The sequence below is a fragment of the Notechis scutatus genome, chromosome 1, assembly GCF_049901735.1.
Source record: "Notechis scutatus isolate UNSWTSFEM ecotype Mainland chromosome 1, rNotScu1.2, whole genome shotgun sequence".
In the NCBI taxonomy this organism is placed as follows: Eukaryota; Metazoa; Chordata; class Lepidosauria; order Squamata; family Elapidae; genus Notechis; species Notechis scutatus.
The window spans coordinates 295488913-295508595 of NC_142009.1; the positions used below are offsets into that span (position 1 = coordinate 295488913).

At 37.7% G+C, this 19683-nt stretch overlaps 1 protein-coding gene across 1 annotated transcript in view; it reads right to left on the reverse strand.

Moving 5' to 3' along the window:
* STON2 (stonin 2) overlaps positions 1-18944 on the reverse strand; it is a 90759-nt gene extending 71815 nt beyond the window's left edge. The window contains exons 1-3 of the mRNA XM_026664333.2: positions 18677-18944; positions 5937-6064; positions 440-649 (exon numbers count right to left, since the gene is read on the reverse strand). Coding sequence (XP_026520118.2) covers positions 440-649; positions 5937-6024 — 298 coding nt within the window. The 5' untranslated portion in view covers positions 6025-6064; positions 18677-18944. The remainder of the gene's footprint in view (positions 1-439; positions 650-5936; positions 6065-18676) is intronic.
* Between the last annotated feature and the right edge of the window lie 739 nt (positions 18945-19683).

Consider the following 19683-nt stretch of genomic DNA (forward strand, 5'->3'; position numbering starts at 1 on the left):
CTTTGCCTGATTTTGGGTAAAAGTTGCTCTTTTTTATTTAAACAAATCAATATTTATATAAATATTTATAATATTTATATACAAGCCATGCCCAGTCAGTCACATGACTACCAAGCCACAGATTAGGCCATGCCCAAAGAACCGGTTGTTAAGAAATTTGAATCCCACCCCTGCCTCTGTGTGTGTGTGTGTGAGAGAGAGAGAGAGCGAGAGAGAGACAGAGAGAGAGAGACGGAGGGAGGGAGAGAGGTTAGATCAGACCTCTCTCTCTCTCTCTCACCAACGTCAGCAAGCCACCATCAGTCAAAATTCATATTAGTGGTCCCCGGGATTTAAAATTATGAGTTTGATGATCCCTGAGGTCCAAAAGGTTGGCAACCCTGATGTAGCCTATTGTTAATCCCTGATATAATACAGAATAAATAAGTGACATTCCAACCTGTACGTAGATGCTCTGGTGAACTGTTGGTCCAGGGTGCATCTTCAAACTGGACCCACGTGCTAAAGGATGAAGGCAGATCAAGGCCTACAGCTGTTTTGTTTATTCTTTCTCCCAATTCAGCATGTGAAACACTTGGCAATTCTCCATCTAGATTTTGGATGCCTTCAGAGGAAGAGAGAAATCTCTCAAGTGGCTGCCTAGTATGACCTGTAATGAGAACCACACTGTAAAAATTTGTAATATGGCATCACAATAATTATTTAAGAAGGACACACAACGTTATCATTTATTAACATATGTGAATGGTATAGACTAGAGTGACTTTAAAGCTCTGTGTTTGCTGATCAGGAAAATAGTCACACTGAGAATCTTCAGACTCTCTTCTGCTTCTGCCTTCAGACTCTCCTATGTGCTTTATTTGGACTGATTAGTAAGACATATGAACTCAGCTTTTTGTGAAATCTAAGCCCTGGTCTATGGCTTTGTATTATAGCTAAATCCAGCCAACAAAGCTTATTCAAAAGAGCATTGTCAAATAGAACCCAGTTATCATGTAGAAGAAATGGCCAAATATATATTAAAATTGCAACAGAAAATGAAGATACTACAGAAGGAAAGGAAAAGTAGCAAAGAACTGCTACTCTCTTCCTTTTTGTTTTAGGAACTCCTTAGCCTTGAATTTTTTTAATGGATAGCTCTGCCCAGGTTACCATTAAACTGTAAACGTGGAAGGAATACCATAAATGGTTTAGTCTGACCTGTATTTCAATTTGCACTAATAAAATTCTCATTTCTCTAAACTTAAATGTGTCAAAACATACCATTGCATTCTCTTTCTCTTTTTTTAAATAAAGTTTTATTGGGTTTTAACAAAACATAACAAATAAAACATCTTATTTGAGTACAGCATGATTCCGGGTTATCACATTTCCATACAGACACAATTTTACATGCATATTCATATTATGTATTCAACTTCATATCTTATCATTCTTTTTCCAACTTCTCACTATTTCTCCCTTTACTTCTCTTAATTTTCTTTTATAGTTATCTCATTTTCTTCTTATTCAATTGCATTTCTTTTGCCTAAATTTCTATAACTTTTTATTCATTATACTTTTACTTTTGTCTGTTTTGTTTATAATTTCATATATTCTCTTCCAACATTATTAAAAAGCAAAATTCCCCCTTTGATTGCCAATCGGAGTGCAACACCTTTGGATCTTATAATTATTATCATATGAAATCTCATTAAACATTAAATTTGTGCATTCTAAAATTATAACATTCAAATTTTTAATATCTATTTTATATCATGTAACTCTCATCATTCAGACTCTGCTTGGTACTTCCCCTTGAAAATACACAAAGAAAAATTCTAAGAAAATAGCAAAACTATCTTCCCCAAAATATACATATATATTTTCTTAAGTTTTCACGGGTATTTATATGTATGGTATTCAGCTTTGTTCGGGTATTTTCCCATGTCATTATAGTTGTGCTTTTAAAGTTGTAGCAAGATAGTTATTCAAATTCATTCTAGTACTGGTATGAGCCTTGTAGATCTTGTAGATTTTCAATATTTATCAATCTTTGAAAACAATTGAAATGTTTCCCTCCATTCTTCATTATTACATTAATTACCATTACATACCATTACATAATTATACAGTTTTATCTTATAAATTATTTACTATTAATAAGCAAAATAATTATTCAAATTCATTCTAATAACTGGTATAAATTCCCTTATAAATCTTTCACATTTCTTTTCAATATTTTATCAATCTTTAAAAACAATTACAATGCTTCCCTCCCTTCTTTATTATTGCATTAATTATAAATAAGCATACCATTACGTAACAATACAATTTTATCTCTTAGATTATTTATTTATTTCATTTCTAACTCATTACTCTATTCTACTGTCACAACACTATCTTTTGTACCTTTGCAGAATTCTCACTTTTAACTTAGTTTAACCATTATCTGTGTTTTCTAAATGAGCTAATACCATTAATCCTAGTACGTTTCCCCTTTTTCTTTATTTCCTGCTTTTGTCCCTCATAACTTCTTTCCCTTTCTATCTTCCCCCCCCTTTTTTCTCATCCCTTTTTTATACCCTTCTCTAATTTTCCCTTCTGTAATTTTCTTTTCTGCTTTTCCTTGCTGTTATGCTTCTTTTTCAGACTATTTTTCTTTTTGGCTGTTCCCTTTAGTCTAAAACTTTCAACCCCTTTTCCCCTTTTTACCACACATTGCATTGTTTGATCATTGAAAATGGCTTCTTCTTGCTCTTGAAGCTTTTCCTTTTGCTTTTCATGGTTCAGGATCTCCATTTCTAAAAATTGAAATATGAAGCCAAAGGATCCTCTTCCCTCTTCTGCATCTTCTTTCTGTTTTTTAAGACTCATTTTCAATTCCTCCAGGAGTGATACCATTTTAAACACTTTTAAACAACCACCCGATTGACTTTAAGTAAAAAAAGAAAAAGAAAAAAAACAATGCCAAAAACTTTTTTTAAAAAATCACCAAATAATCCCAGACTGTTCCTTCTTGTTTCATTCCTTTACTTTTCCTTTCCGTGGGTTACTGTATCTTTTAATAAGGTTTCAATTACAATGTATCCTTGGGAGTCTTTTCGAAGTTTCACTGTTAATCCAGGTGGCACTCCGTTATTTCATTATTCCAAGTTCCACCCTTTTACCTCCACTCTTCTCCTTTTTAGGGCTTTAAAATGACCCAAAAAATCTTTATTCTCCTTTTAAAGTTGCCTATTAGTGTCAAAGTAGATTAACGCAAATTTCTTATTTAAATCTTCCTTTTAACATTCCATACCATTTGTAATTGTCAATATAAAAGTAGGAAAAGGGATTTTTAACATCCTTTTCTCTCTCCTTCACCGCTTAGAAATCTTCTTTCAGAAGTATTTTCCTAAATATTTTTAGATTCAGGGTACCTTGCTTAGATGTTCTCTGTGTTTAGCCCGGTCTGTCCTGCTTTCCTCTTTGTCTTCCTCCTGCACATTCTTATCCAGTCGGGTTCTTCTTTGAGGTGGCCATTCATGACCACCGCTGCAACCGCCTTCAGGAAAGGAAGTTTAGACCAGCCAAGGAGGAGAGATGTGGCTCCCCTCCACTCAGCTAACAGTCTCCCCCACCTCTTCACCACCTCTACGGGATGGCTTCTACGGGATCAGGGCGCTCCAGCGGCGATCACGGATCGAAACCGCGCACGATCACGGATTTTGGTCCATCATCAAAGAAGCCCAAACTGGAAGTCGCATTCTCTTTCTCTTTTTAAACCATGAACTACTATATCCTAGTTGTGTAACTGAAACCAGATCCTTAGGACTATATTTATCCTGCTTCCTCCAGAAGCCAACGAAACCAGACATCATGGCCTCATTTTACCTTTATTGCTATCTTCCGAGATATACTGAGTGAATGATTATATTTACCCAATGAGCTTAATGGCTGATGGGGTTCACTGCAATATTATATTTCAACATTAGACAATATTTTTGACGCTTGGCCTCTTTTCTCAAAAAACTTTTTTTAATCACCTAAAATCTTATCCTTTTCAATATTCTCCCAAGATTTTACAATTCTCATTCCAAAATCCAGTATTTTTTGTTCAAGAATACTGGAATCCTTTTTTATAATTTAAAATTTTACAGTTTTAAAATTACACTGTGTGACATTCTATAGCTGTCCCTTATATTTACTCAGATAACAGATAATCAGAGTTGGAAGGGACCTTGTAGGTTATTTAGTCCAGGGGTTGCCAACCTTTTGGACCTGAAGGCACCAAACTCATAATGTTAAATCCCGCGGACCACTAATATGAATCTAGCATGCTGTTCGCTGAAGAGCCTGGACTCCCACTGACAGGATGGGGTCCTTCAGGCACTTCTCTTGGCTGCCTGTTTCTGCAACCTTAAATATTCAAAGAGTCATTTGGACCCATTTCCCACAGAAAACAAAACACCAGGATCTCTCATCTCTCTTTCTCTCTCATCTCTCTCTCTCTCTCTCTCTCTCTCTTTCCCTCCCCCCTCTTTCTCCCTTTGTCCCTCTTTCTCTTTCCCTCCCCCTTTCTCTTTCTCCCTCTTTCTCTCTCCCTCCCTCTCTCCTATTCTCCCTCTTTCTTTCTCTCTCTCATCTCTCCCTTCTCCCCTTCTCTTTTTTTCTCTCTCTTCCCCCTCTCTTTCTCCCTCTCTCTCTCTCTCTTTCTTTCCCCCCTCTCTGTCCCCGGGGGTGGGTATGGGGGGAAAGGAATCTCTGAACTGGTACTGCATGGTGAAAATCTGATGTCCGGAGGCCGATGAGCCACGTGCTGAAGACCAGATGGCTCGCGGGGAGGTAGGGCAACAGGGGTGATATGGGCGGCAGATGGACTCATACTCTTGGGAGTTCACAGCATCAGAGCCCTTCCCGGGTGTACACTGGCCTGCGAGGGGGTGGGGGGAAAGGAACCTCAGAACTGGTGTTACCTCCTGCTGCCATGTATCGAGGAGGTCGAGCGACTGCCAGCGATATCCTTAGGTGACGACATTGCGTGGGGGAAGCTCAACCCCCTTCCCTCTGGAGCTTCTCTTCCTCCTCTCAAGAGGGAGGCTCAACCCCCTCCCCTCCGGAGCTTCTCTTCCTCCTCACAAGGGGGAGGTTCAACCCCCTCCCCTCCGGAGCTTCTCTTCCTCACCAGAAGCGCTCACATGCAAAGTGCTCCTTTGGCACCCGACAAGCCTCCTCATTCCCGCTGGGCATGTGAGCGCTTCTGGTGAGGAGGAAAAGGGGGTTGTGTCTCCCCCTCACTACATCTTCATCTTAGGGCATCGTTGGCAGCCACTTCCTGTGGCTCAGGAGGTCCTCTGTTTCCGCTATTGCTTAGCCTTCTCGATGGGCTGAAGCAGGAGGCAGCAGCCACGACACGGGTTTACTAGGGAGACTGCAGGATTGTCCCACCTCCCAACCAGCCATCTGGTCTTCAGCATACTGCGGCCCTCCAAAATTTTCTCACGGCCCACCAGTTGCTGACCACTGATCTAGTCCAACCCTCCATCCAAGTGGGAGACCCTATACCATTTCTGACAAATGGCAGTCCAATCTCTTCTTGAAAGTCTCAAGTGATGATGCTCCCACAACTTCCGAGGGCAAGCTGTTCCATTGGTTGATTGTTCTCAATAACTGATACTATTTTTTATAGTAGACTATCTGGGATCTGATCAGGAGATTGGGTTAATTACAAGGGACCTACTTATGCACAATGTTTTCCTTAGTCTTTTTAAGGAGTCTTCTTCTGGCAACATCCAATTGGAAAGTGACAAAATCTCACAGGTAGGGGGGATGAGGATGGAGAACTGTACATGTGCAGAACTTGTATTCATCGCAAGCCACATGAGGTTTTTCTTTTTGCCTATAGCTGAATTCAAATACTTATTCATTTCAATAAATAGCAAGAACCTATATGCCATGAAAGAAGAGAGTTTTACCTTTGGAAGTAACAGAACGGTGAAGGCCATCACTGAAGGACACCCACTCAGACTGTGAGGAAGGAATGACGTTGGCCAGAGATGTCATGCCTGCTGCATTTTCCTATTCATCTTCATATAATCCGAATCTAATACAACAATATAGAACAGATACTCCGGCTGATTCTAAACTGTTTTTGTTTAAATGAAACACACCTATAAAGAATAAATTTTAGGAATATGTAACTTAGCTGTGTAACTTTGTTCCATGTAAGACATAGTCTATGTTTTTATCTATCACTCTAAATGACATTAATAATCTATATAATTTATTTAGCAAAGAAGGCCCAATCAATACAAAACTGATATTACCTGCATTTATCTCACTGTCAGTGTCTTAATCACCATATATCAATGCAGTGCCTTACTCTATTCTTTCTCTTAGAGTTTCCACAAGTTTTGCATTTCTACCATACATGCTTTTCTGTATTACATAAGAATGAAGATAATAAATAATATTATCAAAGTCAATGTTGTTTTATCTTCTACCTTGTAATGTACAGTAAATAGACTTACTAGTGCAGCCAAAGACATAAACATGTACTGACATTGCTCTTCCTGCTTACAGTTCTACAAAAACAAATGTAATCACTACAATTAGTGGCATTTTTAACCTCTCAAATATTTCTTTATCAGCAACTACAAAGAATTCAATAAAGTCAACTCAACAAAGAAAATTCTCATGGAACAATGAATCAGTGGAGCATAATATGACCATAATGCTGAACAGAGAGTATGGGTTTTCTACTACAAGTTCTTTCACAACAAATTTCAAACCCAAAATACATTTCCCACAGCAGTCTGACAACACAACACGCTGCACAAAAGAAATGGTAACAGGTCCAGAATGCAGCTGCATCAGCAGTTGTGGGCATGCCCTCAGGACACTCATAGAACATCTCTGCTGTGCAAGCTAAAGTGAATTCCTGGATGCAATTCAAGGTAGGCTGTTGATCCTTCATAGCATAGGGCCTGACTGTCTGTGGAATCACCTTTCTCTCATTGATTCTGCTCACTCCAGCATGTGTGTTCTGAATCCCATCGAGGAAATGATGTCATCTAAAGCAGAGTTCCCCAACCTTTATGGCTTGGTGGACCGGTGGTGGGGGGGGGAGGGAGAGGGATGGTTCTGCTGCTTACAAAAATGGAGCATGCGCACACGTTTGCCCGCTTCTTGCACAGATAGATACATGCGTGCGCACTCACCCTCCACTTCTGCAGCCCAGTTCCAAATGGCTCACAGCCCAGTAATGGGTCATGGCCTGGGAGTTGGGGATCCCAAGAAGGGTCCCAAAAATCAGGCTTTTTCTGATATGGTACCTGTCCTCTGTAATGGTATTCCTCAGAGATCTGAGTTGCAGTTGGCCTGGCCGTACTTTAAGCAAGCCACAAAATCTGCACCTTTCCCAAAGCCCTGGGATGTTTTGTGGAATAATTTGCATAATCAAGTCTTGTTCTTTTTGGTTTCCATTGATTTTGCCATTTTATTGACTTTTTAAATTGTTCTTATTGTAGAATTGGTCAATTCTTCACGTTGATTAAATAAAGAACTCTAAAGTGCAAGAAAACTAATGCTCTGGGTATGCTCAAAGATGTATGCTCAAAGACGTCCCATCTGCCACAGAATGAGAAAAATGTGATATATTTATTTTAAAGTATTGTAAGTCTGTCTATGGTCCATAGTGTTAGTTTATAATTACATAGTACATCATAAAGCAGAAAATGAGCAGAGAAAAAAATTCAATGCAGTAACCGTTGACAATCTAAACCATTTAAAAAGCAATAAATTAAAAGAAGGAAGTAAAACAATCTACTTAGGGAGAAGCAGAAATAAGACTGCTTCTCCCTAGTCTTGTCCACAAACAGGTTAGAGGTTACAGCTGCTTCAGGCTCCAGATTATAGATGTTATGAAGTGGCACCAAATAATTATTTTTACCATTACATGCTGCTGCCAGAAACAGGGAAAGGCTCCGGTGAAGCATAAATGCTAAAATAATTTGATTAACATAGGGTATTATGCTCTTTCTCAAGCAGCAAAATAGCTTGGATTATCACTGAAGTTAGTCTTGTAAACAAGGTCAAATATCATGTTATTATTTCTCTATCTTGGAAGAATTATGCCAGACTAGTAGTTTCTTTTGAGATGCTTATATACTCCTCTCTAGTTATAAAAAAATCAGTGATGAGTCAAATGTCATTTATTTCTACATGTTATAAATTGTCTTACTGTTCTTTGGGAGTTATACCACTCAAGGGATTTTCCCCTCATTTTATCTCCAAATAAAATCCTGTAAGTGTAAGGTAATATAGAGAGCATGGGGCAGTTTGGCTCAATATCGCCCAAAAACTCTATGGTAAAGTTGGAAATCTGGAATTCCTTAGCCACTAGGATAGCAGTACCTCCTGGAGGTTCACTGAAAAGTTCAAGAGAGCAGTAAAAGTGAAGAAGGTAGGAAAATGTTAAGAAAGACATGCTGTGTTTATTGTTAAACCTCTACAAGTAAACTTCACCAGAGTTTGCAGTCTCTTTGTCCACAACCATACTTAGGGATGTATTAAATTTACAAACCAGAATTATTAAGAATTTAAGGCTGTAGAGATTACAAAACATCAATAAAATAATGCATATTTATAAAAATTGTGTTATCTATAATTTAACACAATTTGGCTCACAATACTGGTAGTCCTTGACTTACAACAGTTCATTTAGTGACTGTTCAAAGTTACAACTTTGAAGTTACAACAAAAACGTGACTTATGTCCATTTTTCATACTTACAACTTTTGTAGCATCCCCATGATCATGTGATCAAAATTCAGATGCTTGGCAACTGGATCATACTTATCACCGTTGCTATATCCCAAGGTCATGTGAACACTTTGGTAACCTTCTGACAAGCAAAGTCAACGGGGGAAGCCAAATTTACTGAGTAACTGTTAGGGATAACATTGGTTACCTAACTTAGTTTGGCTAAATATAATATATGTTTGTTAGTTTAAATGTGTGTGTCACTTTAAACTGTAAGCCAAGTATTTGGGTGCGGTTATAAATCACCATAAGAGGGAGCAAGAGAGCTTACTGTTCGCTGGCTTTTACTGGAATGCTGACAGAGAAGGATTGATGGTGATTACTGCGTGTGTTTGCTGAGAGAAGAAAAGAAGGTTTGATTTTGCTTCATATCTCTGACTGCAAAAGAGATACATCATTGGACTGATTGTTTGTGAGTTGAACGACCTATTTTCTACACTGGACTTTGCAAACTGAATAACCCTCGGACTGTCTGAACTTAGTGTATGACATATGGACTGCTTTGACTATGCTATAACTCTTGCTGAAATAAAAACTATTTAATTGCACAGTGTATCTGTCTTACTGAGTGTAAAGCTACAACAACGCTTTATCTCACACACACTCTCTGTCTGCTTGACTGCCGTTGCACGTTCTGCTAGGGTGTTGTATCCCTAACAGTAACTATTTTATTAACTTAACAAATGCAATGATTCACTTAACAATTGTGGCAAGAAAGGTCGTAAAATGGGACAAAATTCACTCAATAAATGATTTACTTAACAACAGAAATTTTGGGCTTAATTGTGCTCATACGTTGAGAACTACCTGTATATTTATCATGAGAGACTATTTGGTGTAGTGGCCAAGGCACTGGGCTAGAAGACACAAAGTCTTAGGCACAAACTCAGTTGTGTGGCCTTATATAAAATGCACAAACAATTCCATAAGAATCCACATACAATTTTAACATTTTTCAAGGGGAGAAAAATATTTGAAAAAGATGCTGCAAGAAAAGAAAACAAGGCTGAGAATGGTTTGGTAGTTCTCAACGTATGAGCACAATGAAGCCCAAAATGGTTTGTGCTAATTTATGCAGCTTCTTTGTTCTTCTTGTCAAGGAAACTGACAGATTTTCTTCACAATTACAAAGTTTAAATACATCTCTATTACTGTATTCTATTTTCCCATGAAAGTTAGAAAACTACTGTATGTATTAAAAAAAGAAGTCTGCAACATTTTTAGGAAAGCAGAAGCCATAGTATAAATAAACAATATGATTGCAAGATTCTCATTTTAAAAAAATAAAGTTTATACTGTAGATGGTGTGTGCTCTATTTTGGTTTTGTTCCTGAGATAGGAATCTGTGCATGGTCCTTAGGAAAATATGAACCTTTCCTTCTCATTTAAAAAAACCACACACACAACAAACCAATTTAGAACATTCTGAGCAGGAAGTTGGACACTTCTGAATTTAAGTCATTCCACTGAAAATAGTTGAAAATAGTTTCTTTATCTTTATACAGCTACCCTGTTCTTGGCAAGAAAATGAGCTGACAAGTTTCCTTCACAACCGTGACATTTAACTAAATCACTCCCATTCTTTCTTTTTGTCCCATTAAAGTTATATTGTACACTATTTAAAACTTAAGTGTAAGAAAGGGTCTCAGTCCCAAGCAATAGTTTTACTTTAAACAAGCAAACTGGCTATGCAGATCTCTATTCAAGACATTTAAGGTCATAGCAGTGTTATGTTTTTGATTTTGCCCTTGAGACAGGGAGGGATCTATGGACTTCAATATTTTTCTGTTTTGTTTTTCCGCCTGACTGGTTCAAACTGTTCTTTTAGCTTATTGCATACTTAAATTTCTGGCTAAGTATATTTTGAATAATTTTCAAATACAGCATCAAATACATTTTCCCAAGCGGCAATGAGATTATCCTGAAAGAAAGATGAGGCAGGACATCTACAGCTCTAGGCACAAAATATATTTTATCTAGAGGTACACAGAGGAAGCAAATGAGAAAACTTCCTTCCTTTTTTCTTTTTTAAGTATCCAGGAAAAAAACTCTCAAAAAGATAACAGAAAAATAGCATTGCTACTATAAGTATTGCTTTCCTTCATGTTTAAGTCTCTCCTTTTAATGTCATTGGTACATCACTCTTTCACAAAACGGAAAAAACTGATAATTACTTGAAATGAATCTGTTGTTCAATTCAGCAAGTTAGTTCGTAATTTCTGAACTAAGTTCTCATTTAGGCTAAGAGAGAACCACAAGCACAGGTGGGTAAATGTAGAATTTGAATTGCATTATTTATCTTTTCATGCCTAAATAAGAGTTACTAATTCATTTACACAATGAAAAATTTATAATACAGGAACAAGATTCTTTTAATTCCAGCTCAAGAATCTGGTGGCAAATAATTTGCCTTTAAAATATTTGTTCTTAAATAATAATCCTTCAGATTAGTCTTCCTCCAAGGACTCACAAAAATCTAAACATGAATACTGTCACAGTAATATTTTCCTTTATCTCTCAAATGACATTTTGCTGTCTGAGATGAAATTGTTCTCTCCTTTTTCCTCTCAATATTCAATATCCTTGTGTATCTCTGGGACCTCTCTGGAAATGCTATTTTAATTTTCCATGCTGCTTCAGAAAAACCTACCTTGAGCATGGCACACTCCAGATGTACAGTTTTCATTTCCACTCTTGGCTGAGGAATTCTAAATAAAAGGCCATATGTACTGTATATCTGCAGAAACTACCAACTATCAATGCTTCATTTAGACTATTGTGGGCATTTAAGTCATTAACCCACATTCCTTTGTTATATATCTCAGATTGCATTTGTTAATTCCCTGGAAATAATGTGGTTTTATTTCACTTTGTAGATTACTATGCGGTTGTTAAGAGTCAGCACTAACTTGATGGCACAATCAAATGTATCCTTGCCTAGTAGAATATTATTTTGTCACATTTAAAATGCTAATATTTTCCAGTTTATTTTCCTTGGGTTTTTCCTGCTTAGGTAAATTTTAAAAAGAAAAAAATTACAAGATTCTACTCAAAACTTTCTGGTCTACCTTCGTTCTACTTACTTTGAGTTTTGATTCTACAAATCCCTGGAGCAGATTGCCTTGCAGCTCAGCAATTCCTGTGGCAGCAAATCAGCTGCCATTAAATGAAGCTCAGTTTCTTTTGGAGACGGCATTGAATATTACTGACATTCTGATGCTTACCTATCACTGATAATTGTCTGCTTGATTGTTTAGTTGGTGTTAATCGTTGTTTATCTGAGTCTTGGCTACTGGAGAGAATACATTGTGATCTTTTTATTTCCTTCTTAATTAAATTGTCTCTTCTGAATAATATGTAAATATGGATTACTTTTATGTGTTTATTGATGGATGTTTTAGGTAATATATTTCTTTTATATTTGCTTTTTTGATCATTAGCATAATCTTTTCTAATATCTACAATTGCATTGTAATCCCCACTTAAACACACATTCTCATTTCCTATTTCAATAATTTTATCATGCACGTTTTTATAGAACTCACTTTGATTTCTGTTGGGCGCATATATCACAACCAATAATATATTTTTTTTCCATTGTTAATTCCACTATCAATATTCTCCCTTTTGTATCTGTGTATACTAATTTAGATATTATCCCTTCTTTGATGTATATTGCCACCCCTTTTTTTTTTCTTCTGCTAGCATTGAATATAATTTCCTTAATTTTTTACACTGTAAATATCTTTCATCTTGTTTTTTGAAGTGCACCTCTTGGAGGCATACAATGTCTATTTTTTGTTTCTCTAATTTGGAAAATACTCTTAACTGCTGAGCCATCATGCTATCCAATAGGGACAAGAAACAACATGAATTTAAGATGCAGAGATAAGTGCTTAGAGAGACATGTCCTTCCAAAATATATTTTTCTCAAGCAAGTTAATTTATGTATTTGTGTTTCATTTATATATTTATTTTTTAAATTCAAGATTCATGCAGCCTGACTCCAAACGATTCTCAGCAGTTCACAGCATGCCAGCATCATTCCCTGTGTGGCAACGCTCTTGATATTTTCAACTGACTAATTTTTTTTCATTTAATTTCAATTGAGCACAATTATTTTCTTCACACGCCTGGGTATTCTGTTTGTGAGTGGAAAACAACTTTTAGTCATAAATAAAGCATATTATTTTCCTCAAATTCAAACCCCATATTCTATTTTTATAAAAACATATAATAAAATTTGTGTATAAAACTACCAAGAACTCTGCTTTTATTGAAAATTTTTGAAGAGTGGCTCACAGGTGCATAATTAATTAATTTTGATCAATTCTTGTTCTAAAATTCTTTAGTTATTAATAGAATATAAACTAAGTTAATATGTATAAAAATATGTTCCAGTGCCAGCATGATGAGTAGAATGACTAAGCCAAGGAAGGTGACAGTATTTTCTACAATATGCCACTAAACAAGTTGTGTTTCTCTTAGCAACAAAATTCTGCAAGTAGAATGCAAAAAGATATACATAACTTTTGTACACTGATAACAGTGCAGTTATTGCACTAACCAGATCCTTCAATGAACCAGTTTTTAGCCACAGGTGTTCACCTCTTAAAGTTGTTTTGTAGTGCTTGGTTAATGACCATTCAGTCAACAAGAATTTGAATTACAACAATGTTGAATGAGTAATGGTTACAACCAGCCTTCAAAATTCTGGTCACCTCATTACCTCTAAGATCACTTGATTATGATCCGAGTACTTGGCCACTGGCTCAGTTGTAGCATGCCATGGTCACATGATAGCAATTTTCAACTTTCACTGTTGGCAGAGAAGATCACAGGTTGCTCAGGTAAATCTCCCTCACCTGTGTACTCTCTCCAAGCCTTGCTGCACTCGCACTGCACCTCCCTGGCCACTCACACACCCTCTTGTGCCATCTCCTACCTGGCAGCAGTCACTTACCTTTTGTTGGCCTGCTTGCAAGCTGCCTGGGATTTGAAACTTCCTGTCCCTTTCCCCCACAGTGACTTTGGTTGTTGGAAGCCAGCAGGAATCTTCAAAGAGGTGCTCACTTGATGGCCCATTATCCTTGCTTAATGACAGCAACAGGGACTGCAATGTTTTCTATTGCTATGCAATGCAGCCATGTGATGTCACGCTTTATGACTGCATCATTTAGCGATGGAAATTCTCGTCCCAATTACCACTGTAACTCAAGGAATATCTGTAGGTATGCAAACTTTCAAAAAACCTCAGAGTTGAGTCATCTGGGTATAATTTGGAAAACATGTTGAGGATCTATGAATTGTTGCTTAGCAACAGGAAGGGTAATCCACATGGATTTCCTCTTGGTGGAAATAAGAGCTATAAGAGGCTTGGTGAAGCTGTCAATTTCCTCATGTCATTGTGTCATTTCCCCAAGCCTGCTTCTTTGTGCCTTGCTGAGGAACTGCTACTTGACCAAGCTGAAACCTTTTTCCATGAGGAAGGATCTACTATGTCAACTACTTAAATGGAACCTCTGAAGGAGCAGGCAGTATTTCAGAACGTAAGGTTTATCTTCTGCCAATTGCTAAAACCACCACTATTGAAATAAGCTACTAATGCCCTACCCAAGTTGACTGTAGAAACAAGTCTGACATAATATGAATGGAACATTTTACATTTGAAAACTCCAGAAGAAAATGGTGGCTTTTCATGATTGCAAGGTATGACTTTCAGATTCAATAACTCAGAGAGGAATACATTTTCCCCTCATTTCTGGGAAATATTTACAAACTGGACACATATCAGTAAAACTAGGAACAGCTCAATGTATCTATTGATAAGAAATTGTTTCAATATAAAGAAGTTGATGGAATGGGCAACTAATCCTTAAGGCATCTTTAAAGATTTAAAGCATTTTTACTGTACCTACAGTGAGGTTAGGAAGAAACACCCATTACAGTGGCTATAATGCTTTAGAAATGACTCAAAGAAAGAAAGTGCTGTCATACAACTTCAAAGCATTCTTTTTTGCAAATTATTACCAAAGGATTACACAAAACTAATACACAATTCTGTTCTATAACATCCTATGGCAATCCTATCAAGGATTGCTGTTTGAGGCTGCTATCTCCTAGTATGGTAATGCAGGGGCTGTAAATCTTGTAGCAAGAATTGATCTCCATAGGTTGGTTGCTTAGTGATCTTAAAAGCGGATTAAATAAAGAACAGTAGAAATGACCATGCTCCTTATATGGAAACTACATTTCTAGAGGCTCTTTACTTTGAAGATCACATTCTTGGGGGCAGCAATTTAGAATTGGTGAGGCAGGGAATATGACAACATGTACATCATAATGTCACAATGCAAACTCAATTACTTACGTACTTATGGAATTTGCTTCATGATGACATGATGCTGATTTTGTCATTTTCTTCATGGTGATCAAGGAAGAATGATATTGGTCAGTAAGTAGCAAAGGTGATCTGATTCAACAAGCTTTTAAAAAATGTTTATATGCTTGAATAAAAATATAGACAAAGTTGGGGAATATATGTTTCAAAACTTGGCCAATACTCACTCTGTGTGCAAGGAATGCCAGCTGAAAAAAAATCTATAGGAAAAAAACTTCCTAGTCAATGTCAGATAACGTGGACAGTTAACATAAATGCCTACTTGAGGTTGTTTTGTCACAGAGGGCAATACTAGGTATTGCAATACAAGGATTTTTTTCTGCAGAAAAAAAAATGGCCTATCTGATTTTTTTCAAAATAAATAATTGCAAAGTCAATTTTCAAAGACTTTTTTTATTCTGTTAAATGATTTTTACCTTTATATACTGTTCTAAAAAAGAAAAAACATTGGCATGTCCATTTTGTAAAAAAAATTACATGGTCTGTACTTACTTTTTAACATGACTGTATAATAACCCTAAAGGGAACAAACAGCTTATCTATTGGTATGAGCTCTGTTACTGACAGTGATATTCATTTTTGACTTTTAATTTGATTCCTTTTTGTTGAGACTGTTTCTCAAGTTCTCTCCTTCATCTTCTCTATTTCTCTACTGTATTTTCTCTCAAGCTTTACTCCTTTATCTTTCTACTAGATTTTCTAATGCCAAGTTCACTGGCGCCTGCATTCCTTTCAGGTATCTTGTATTATGGTTTCCTACGTTTTGCTTATCCAGGTCCTCAGATTTCAGCCTATCTCACAGAAAAGGATCAGGCAACCTGAGGCTACATGCAGTCAGTGGAATCCTGTTTCATCTTAGTACTAAATTTCAGTGGTACAATTGCACAAATGTACTAGAACAGTTTCTCGCTGCATTTACATGAAAAGGACAATAAAATCTAAAATGCAAATTTAAAAACTAATCTCCTCATAAATATCACCTATGCCAGAGGTGGTATTCAGCAGGTTCTGACCAGTTCTGGAAAACCAGTAGTGGAAATTTTGAGTAGTTTGGAGAACAGGCAAATACCACCTCTGACTGGAGATTTTACACTATCCTTCCCCTGCCACGCCCACCAAGCCATGCCCACAGAACTGGTAGTAAAAAAATTTGAATCCCACCACTGACCTATGCCCAAAAGATGGGAAAGAAACAAATGCTATATATGTAACATGCTGCCCTGGCTTTCTATAACTGCACCATCTGTATATTCGTAGATATTGAACTCTCAAATTGCAAATGGAGACATGGGTACTCTATTTTTCTTATCTTCATTTTTAAGTGCTTTGGTTTTATTGTATTGCGAACAGTTGCTGGGATGCACCCACAGTTTCGTGTACTTGTACAATGACAATAAAAGTTCTTCTAATAGCCATTAGCCCCCCACCCTCACCCCATTTCCAAAATCAGTCTCTGATCTCTAAATATTGCTCACCACTGACATAAAATTACAATGTCTAGGATTAGTGTGACATGTTAATTCAATCAAACCCAACCGGGTTTACTCCTCAGAAAATAACTTGCAAACATGAATTGGCAACCCTGACTGTTCAAATTTCTTGATCTTTCCATGCCATAACATAAGCTGAGGTATTCACTACTGCAAGCACAATACAATATTAATGCTTCCAAGTTTTTTTCCCCATCATAAAAGCAGAACTCTTCACATGCTAAAATATGATATTTGATCCTCCTTTCTTTCAGAATGCTTCTAGTTCTCGAAAATCTGGCTTATTTTGTGTTATCTTTTAAGAAAGGGATATGTGTCACACATGTAATAAAAGTTTAAGGTGAGGAGTGCTCCAAGATGTTTTGACACCTGAGGTACACATAACCCCTCATCCTTCTCAGTGACATTAGATCCCTTTCTCCATTAACAAAAACTGAGGGTCCTGGCTGGTATTACCATTAGATAAGATATTGCTAATTTTAGATGGTATGAATGCATAGCATTTTACAAATTACTTGATGCCTCAATGTTGATATTTTATTTTTACTACCAGGGAAACAGAAAATTGTAGATGGATTTTTCTGCCCCAATGAGAAAATATCAAGACTGATTTTTTTAATCTATGCATCTTGATTTGGGGTCCAGAGTTGGGTGACCCTTATTGCTTTGCTTCAGGTAGAGAAATTTAAAATATCCTCCCTTTGTTCTAAATAACACTCCTATATTAATTTAGGAAACAATAGTTTTACCACTCCCACATATACTGCATTCTATTTTTTACTACATGCTTTTTTCTATTTAGTCCATTACTAAATCCCATAAAACAACCAATACGAGTTATAAATTGTCTTTTCAATTTTCTATCTTTGAAAATGCCAACTAAAATATGAATATGCAAGCAGATTTAGCTGGGTTCATTAAGCCTAAGAGTAATTGATGCATTCAAAGCAGGAGAATGGCAAGCAAGACACATTGTGAATTTGCAAATGTTGAAAGCTTCATCTCCACCCTCTCCCCGGGGTTATTATGAGTGCATTCTTTCAGAAGAGGCTTTAATTTGTGAAATCATCCTCAGTCATAACCTCTTACAGGGAGGGAATCCAAGTAACACCCCCTTCAGTTGTAGCTCTACCATCCCTGTCTTACACTTCCTTGAAAATGTCCATTAAGAGCTGCAGGGTGGGTTTTGATTGGTAGAGCAGTTCTCTGGCAGCACTTTGACAGGTGGCTGGGACGTATGATGGAAATATATTTATTTCTTCTTTAAGCAGGTCCTTTTTTTTTTTTTTTGAACTGCCCAGGTAAAGATCTTAAGAAGGAATGCTTGAACGTGTCAGGATGCAAAACAACAGGATGCAGTTAAGGCTATGCTCATTTCCTTAATAGTAACTCCCATCAGGGGTCTGGGAGTCGATTGCATTGTACAAGAGGAACATTCGGGTGGAACATCACCAGGCTATGACCAGTGCCTCAAGACACCAGTTGACCACAACTCACTCCTCACCCAAGCTATACACAAAAGTGCTATAATCTCGCACTGGGCTGGGGGTGGTGGTAAAGCGGCCACTCTGACTTCCCCATGCCAGCCGCCGAAATTATATTTTAACGGAGGTTTGAGAGAGAGACCACACTGCACTACACCACACATCTTAACTCCGATCACCCTTCCTTTCGAGCTGCCCGCAGTCTTAAGCGAAGGCGAGCCAAGCTACCGAAAGGGAAGGGGTAATGAAGCGGCTATTATCTGGTCTTTGTTCCAGCCCGCCGCCGAGCGATGCATTCTTCCAAGCACGCTCGGGTTCCCTTTGATCCATTTCAGGGATTCAGAAGAGGAAACATGGCCGTGGACGTGATTCTCCTCAAAGGTGAAGCTCCCTTACACCACAACTGAGGAAGGGACGCTGAGCAGATACGAAGAGGGAACCGTAGCGGACTCCTGGCTACGACTGGCCGGGGATCCACCACCTGCTCGTTGGGTTCGTAGAGGGAAAAGACAGATTACCTGCGGAACTCCCTGCAGTTTGACTCCCTCGCTCGCTCCAGGCACGGAAGAGGAGAAACTGGACCGCGCCGGGGAAAGTAGCACTGAAGTAATACCAAATCTCCCTACAGCGGCAGGAAAGGTAAGCAACAGCCAGCAGCCCCTTTGGAAGTGGGAGAGCAGCTCCTTCCCTCCCCCCTCCCCCGCTTTAAAAAAAAAATAGAAAAGAGCCAGAGCTTCTCTATTGGGCCATCTGCCGAGCCGGCCGGAGGAGAGCGAAAGCAAGCTGGGATTGGCTGAAGAGGATTGTGGGCGTGGAAAGTTGCGTATTGGAGGCGGTTTGTTCCCTCCCTTGGGCTGCCAGAGTAGTGGAACGTGGATGCGCTGGTTTTAATCCTTTGCACGGATACACAGATGTGTAATAATTTAGTACCACCATTCTACAAACGTGCGTTAGCTATCTTTTCCGCACGCTGCATCCCATAGAGCACGCCAATCTAAGCAGTTGTTCGTGTCTCCTCCAAAATGGACAACAGGCGGAATTGAACGATCAATATAGCTCTGAAAGATAAATTTAAAATGTTGTTTCTGCATTTTCCGGAGGCCAGTCGAAATGGAAATTTACTTATTTCAAGGAGCAATTGATAAAAAGACCTTACTTTTCATTACAATAGTCTTCCTGGATTTCACTCACTTAGGTCCAGAGCAATTCCCTTAGGCATGGATTTTATGACATTCTATAATAACAGTGTTAACGTTTATTTTCTCACACATTGCCCCAAGTCACAATGTAATTTGTTTGATTTTGACACAGTATATTGCATTAAACTAACCACTGTAGCAAGTAAAAAATAATTGATAGCTTATATGTGCAAATCCAGACACTGAAATGCACTTTTATTAATCTTACGTTCCAATAATAATAAAGAAGCCAATGTGATTAGGAATTTTATGTAAATTATATCAGACAACATCAGCTCCAGTGTATTTGTTGCTTATAAGAAATCTTGCTTTAATATTTTGTAAGT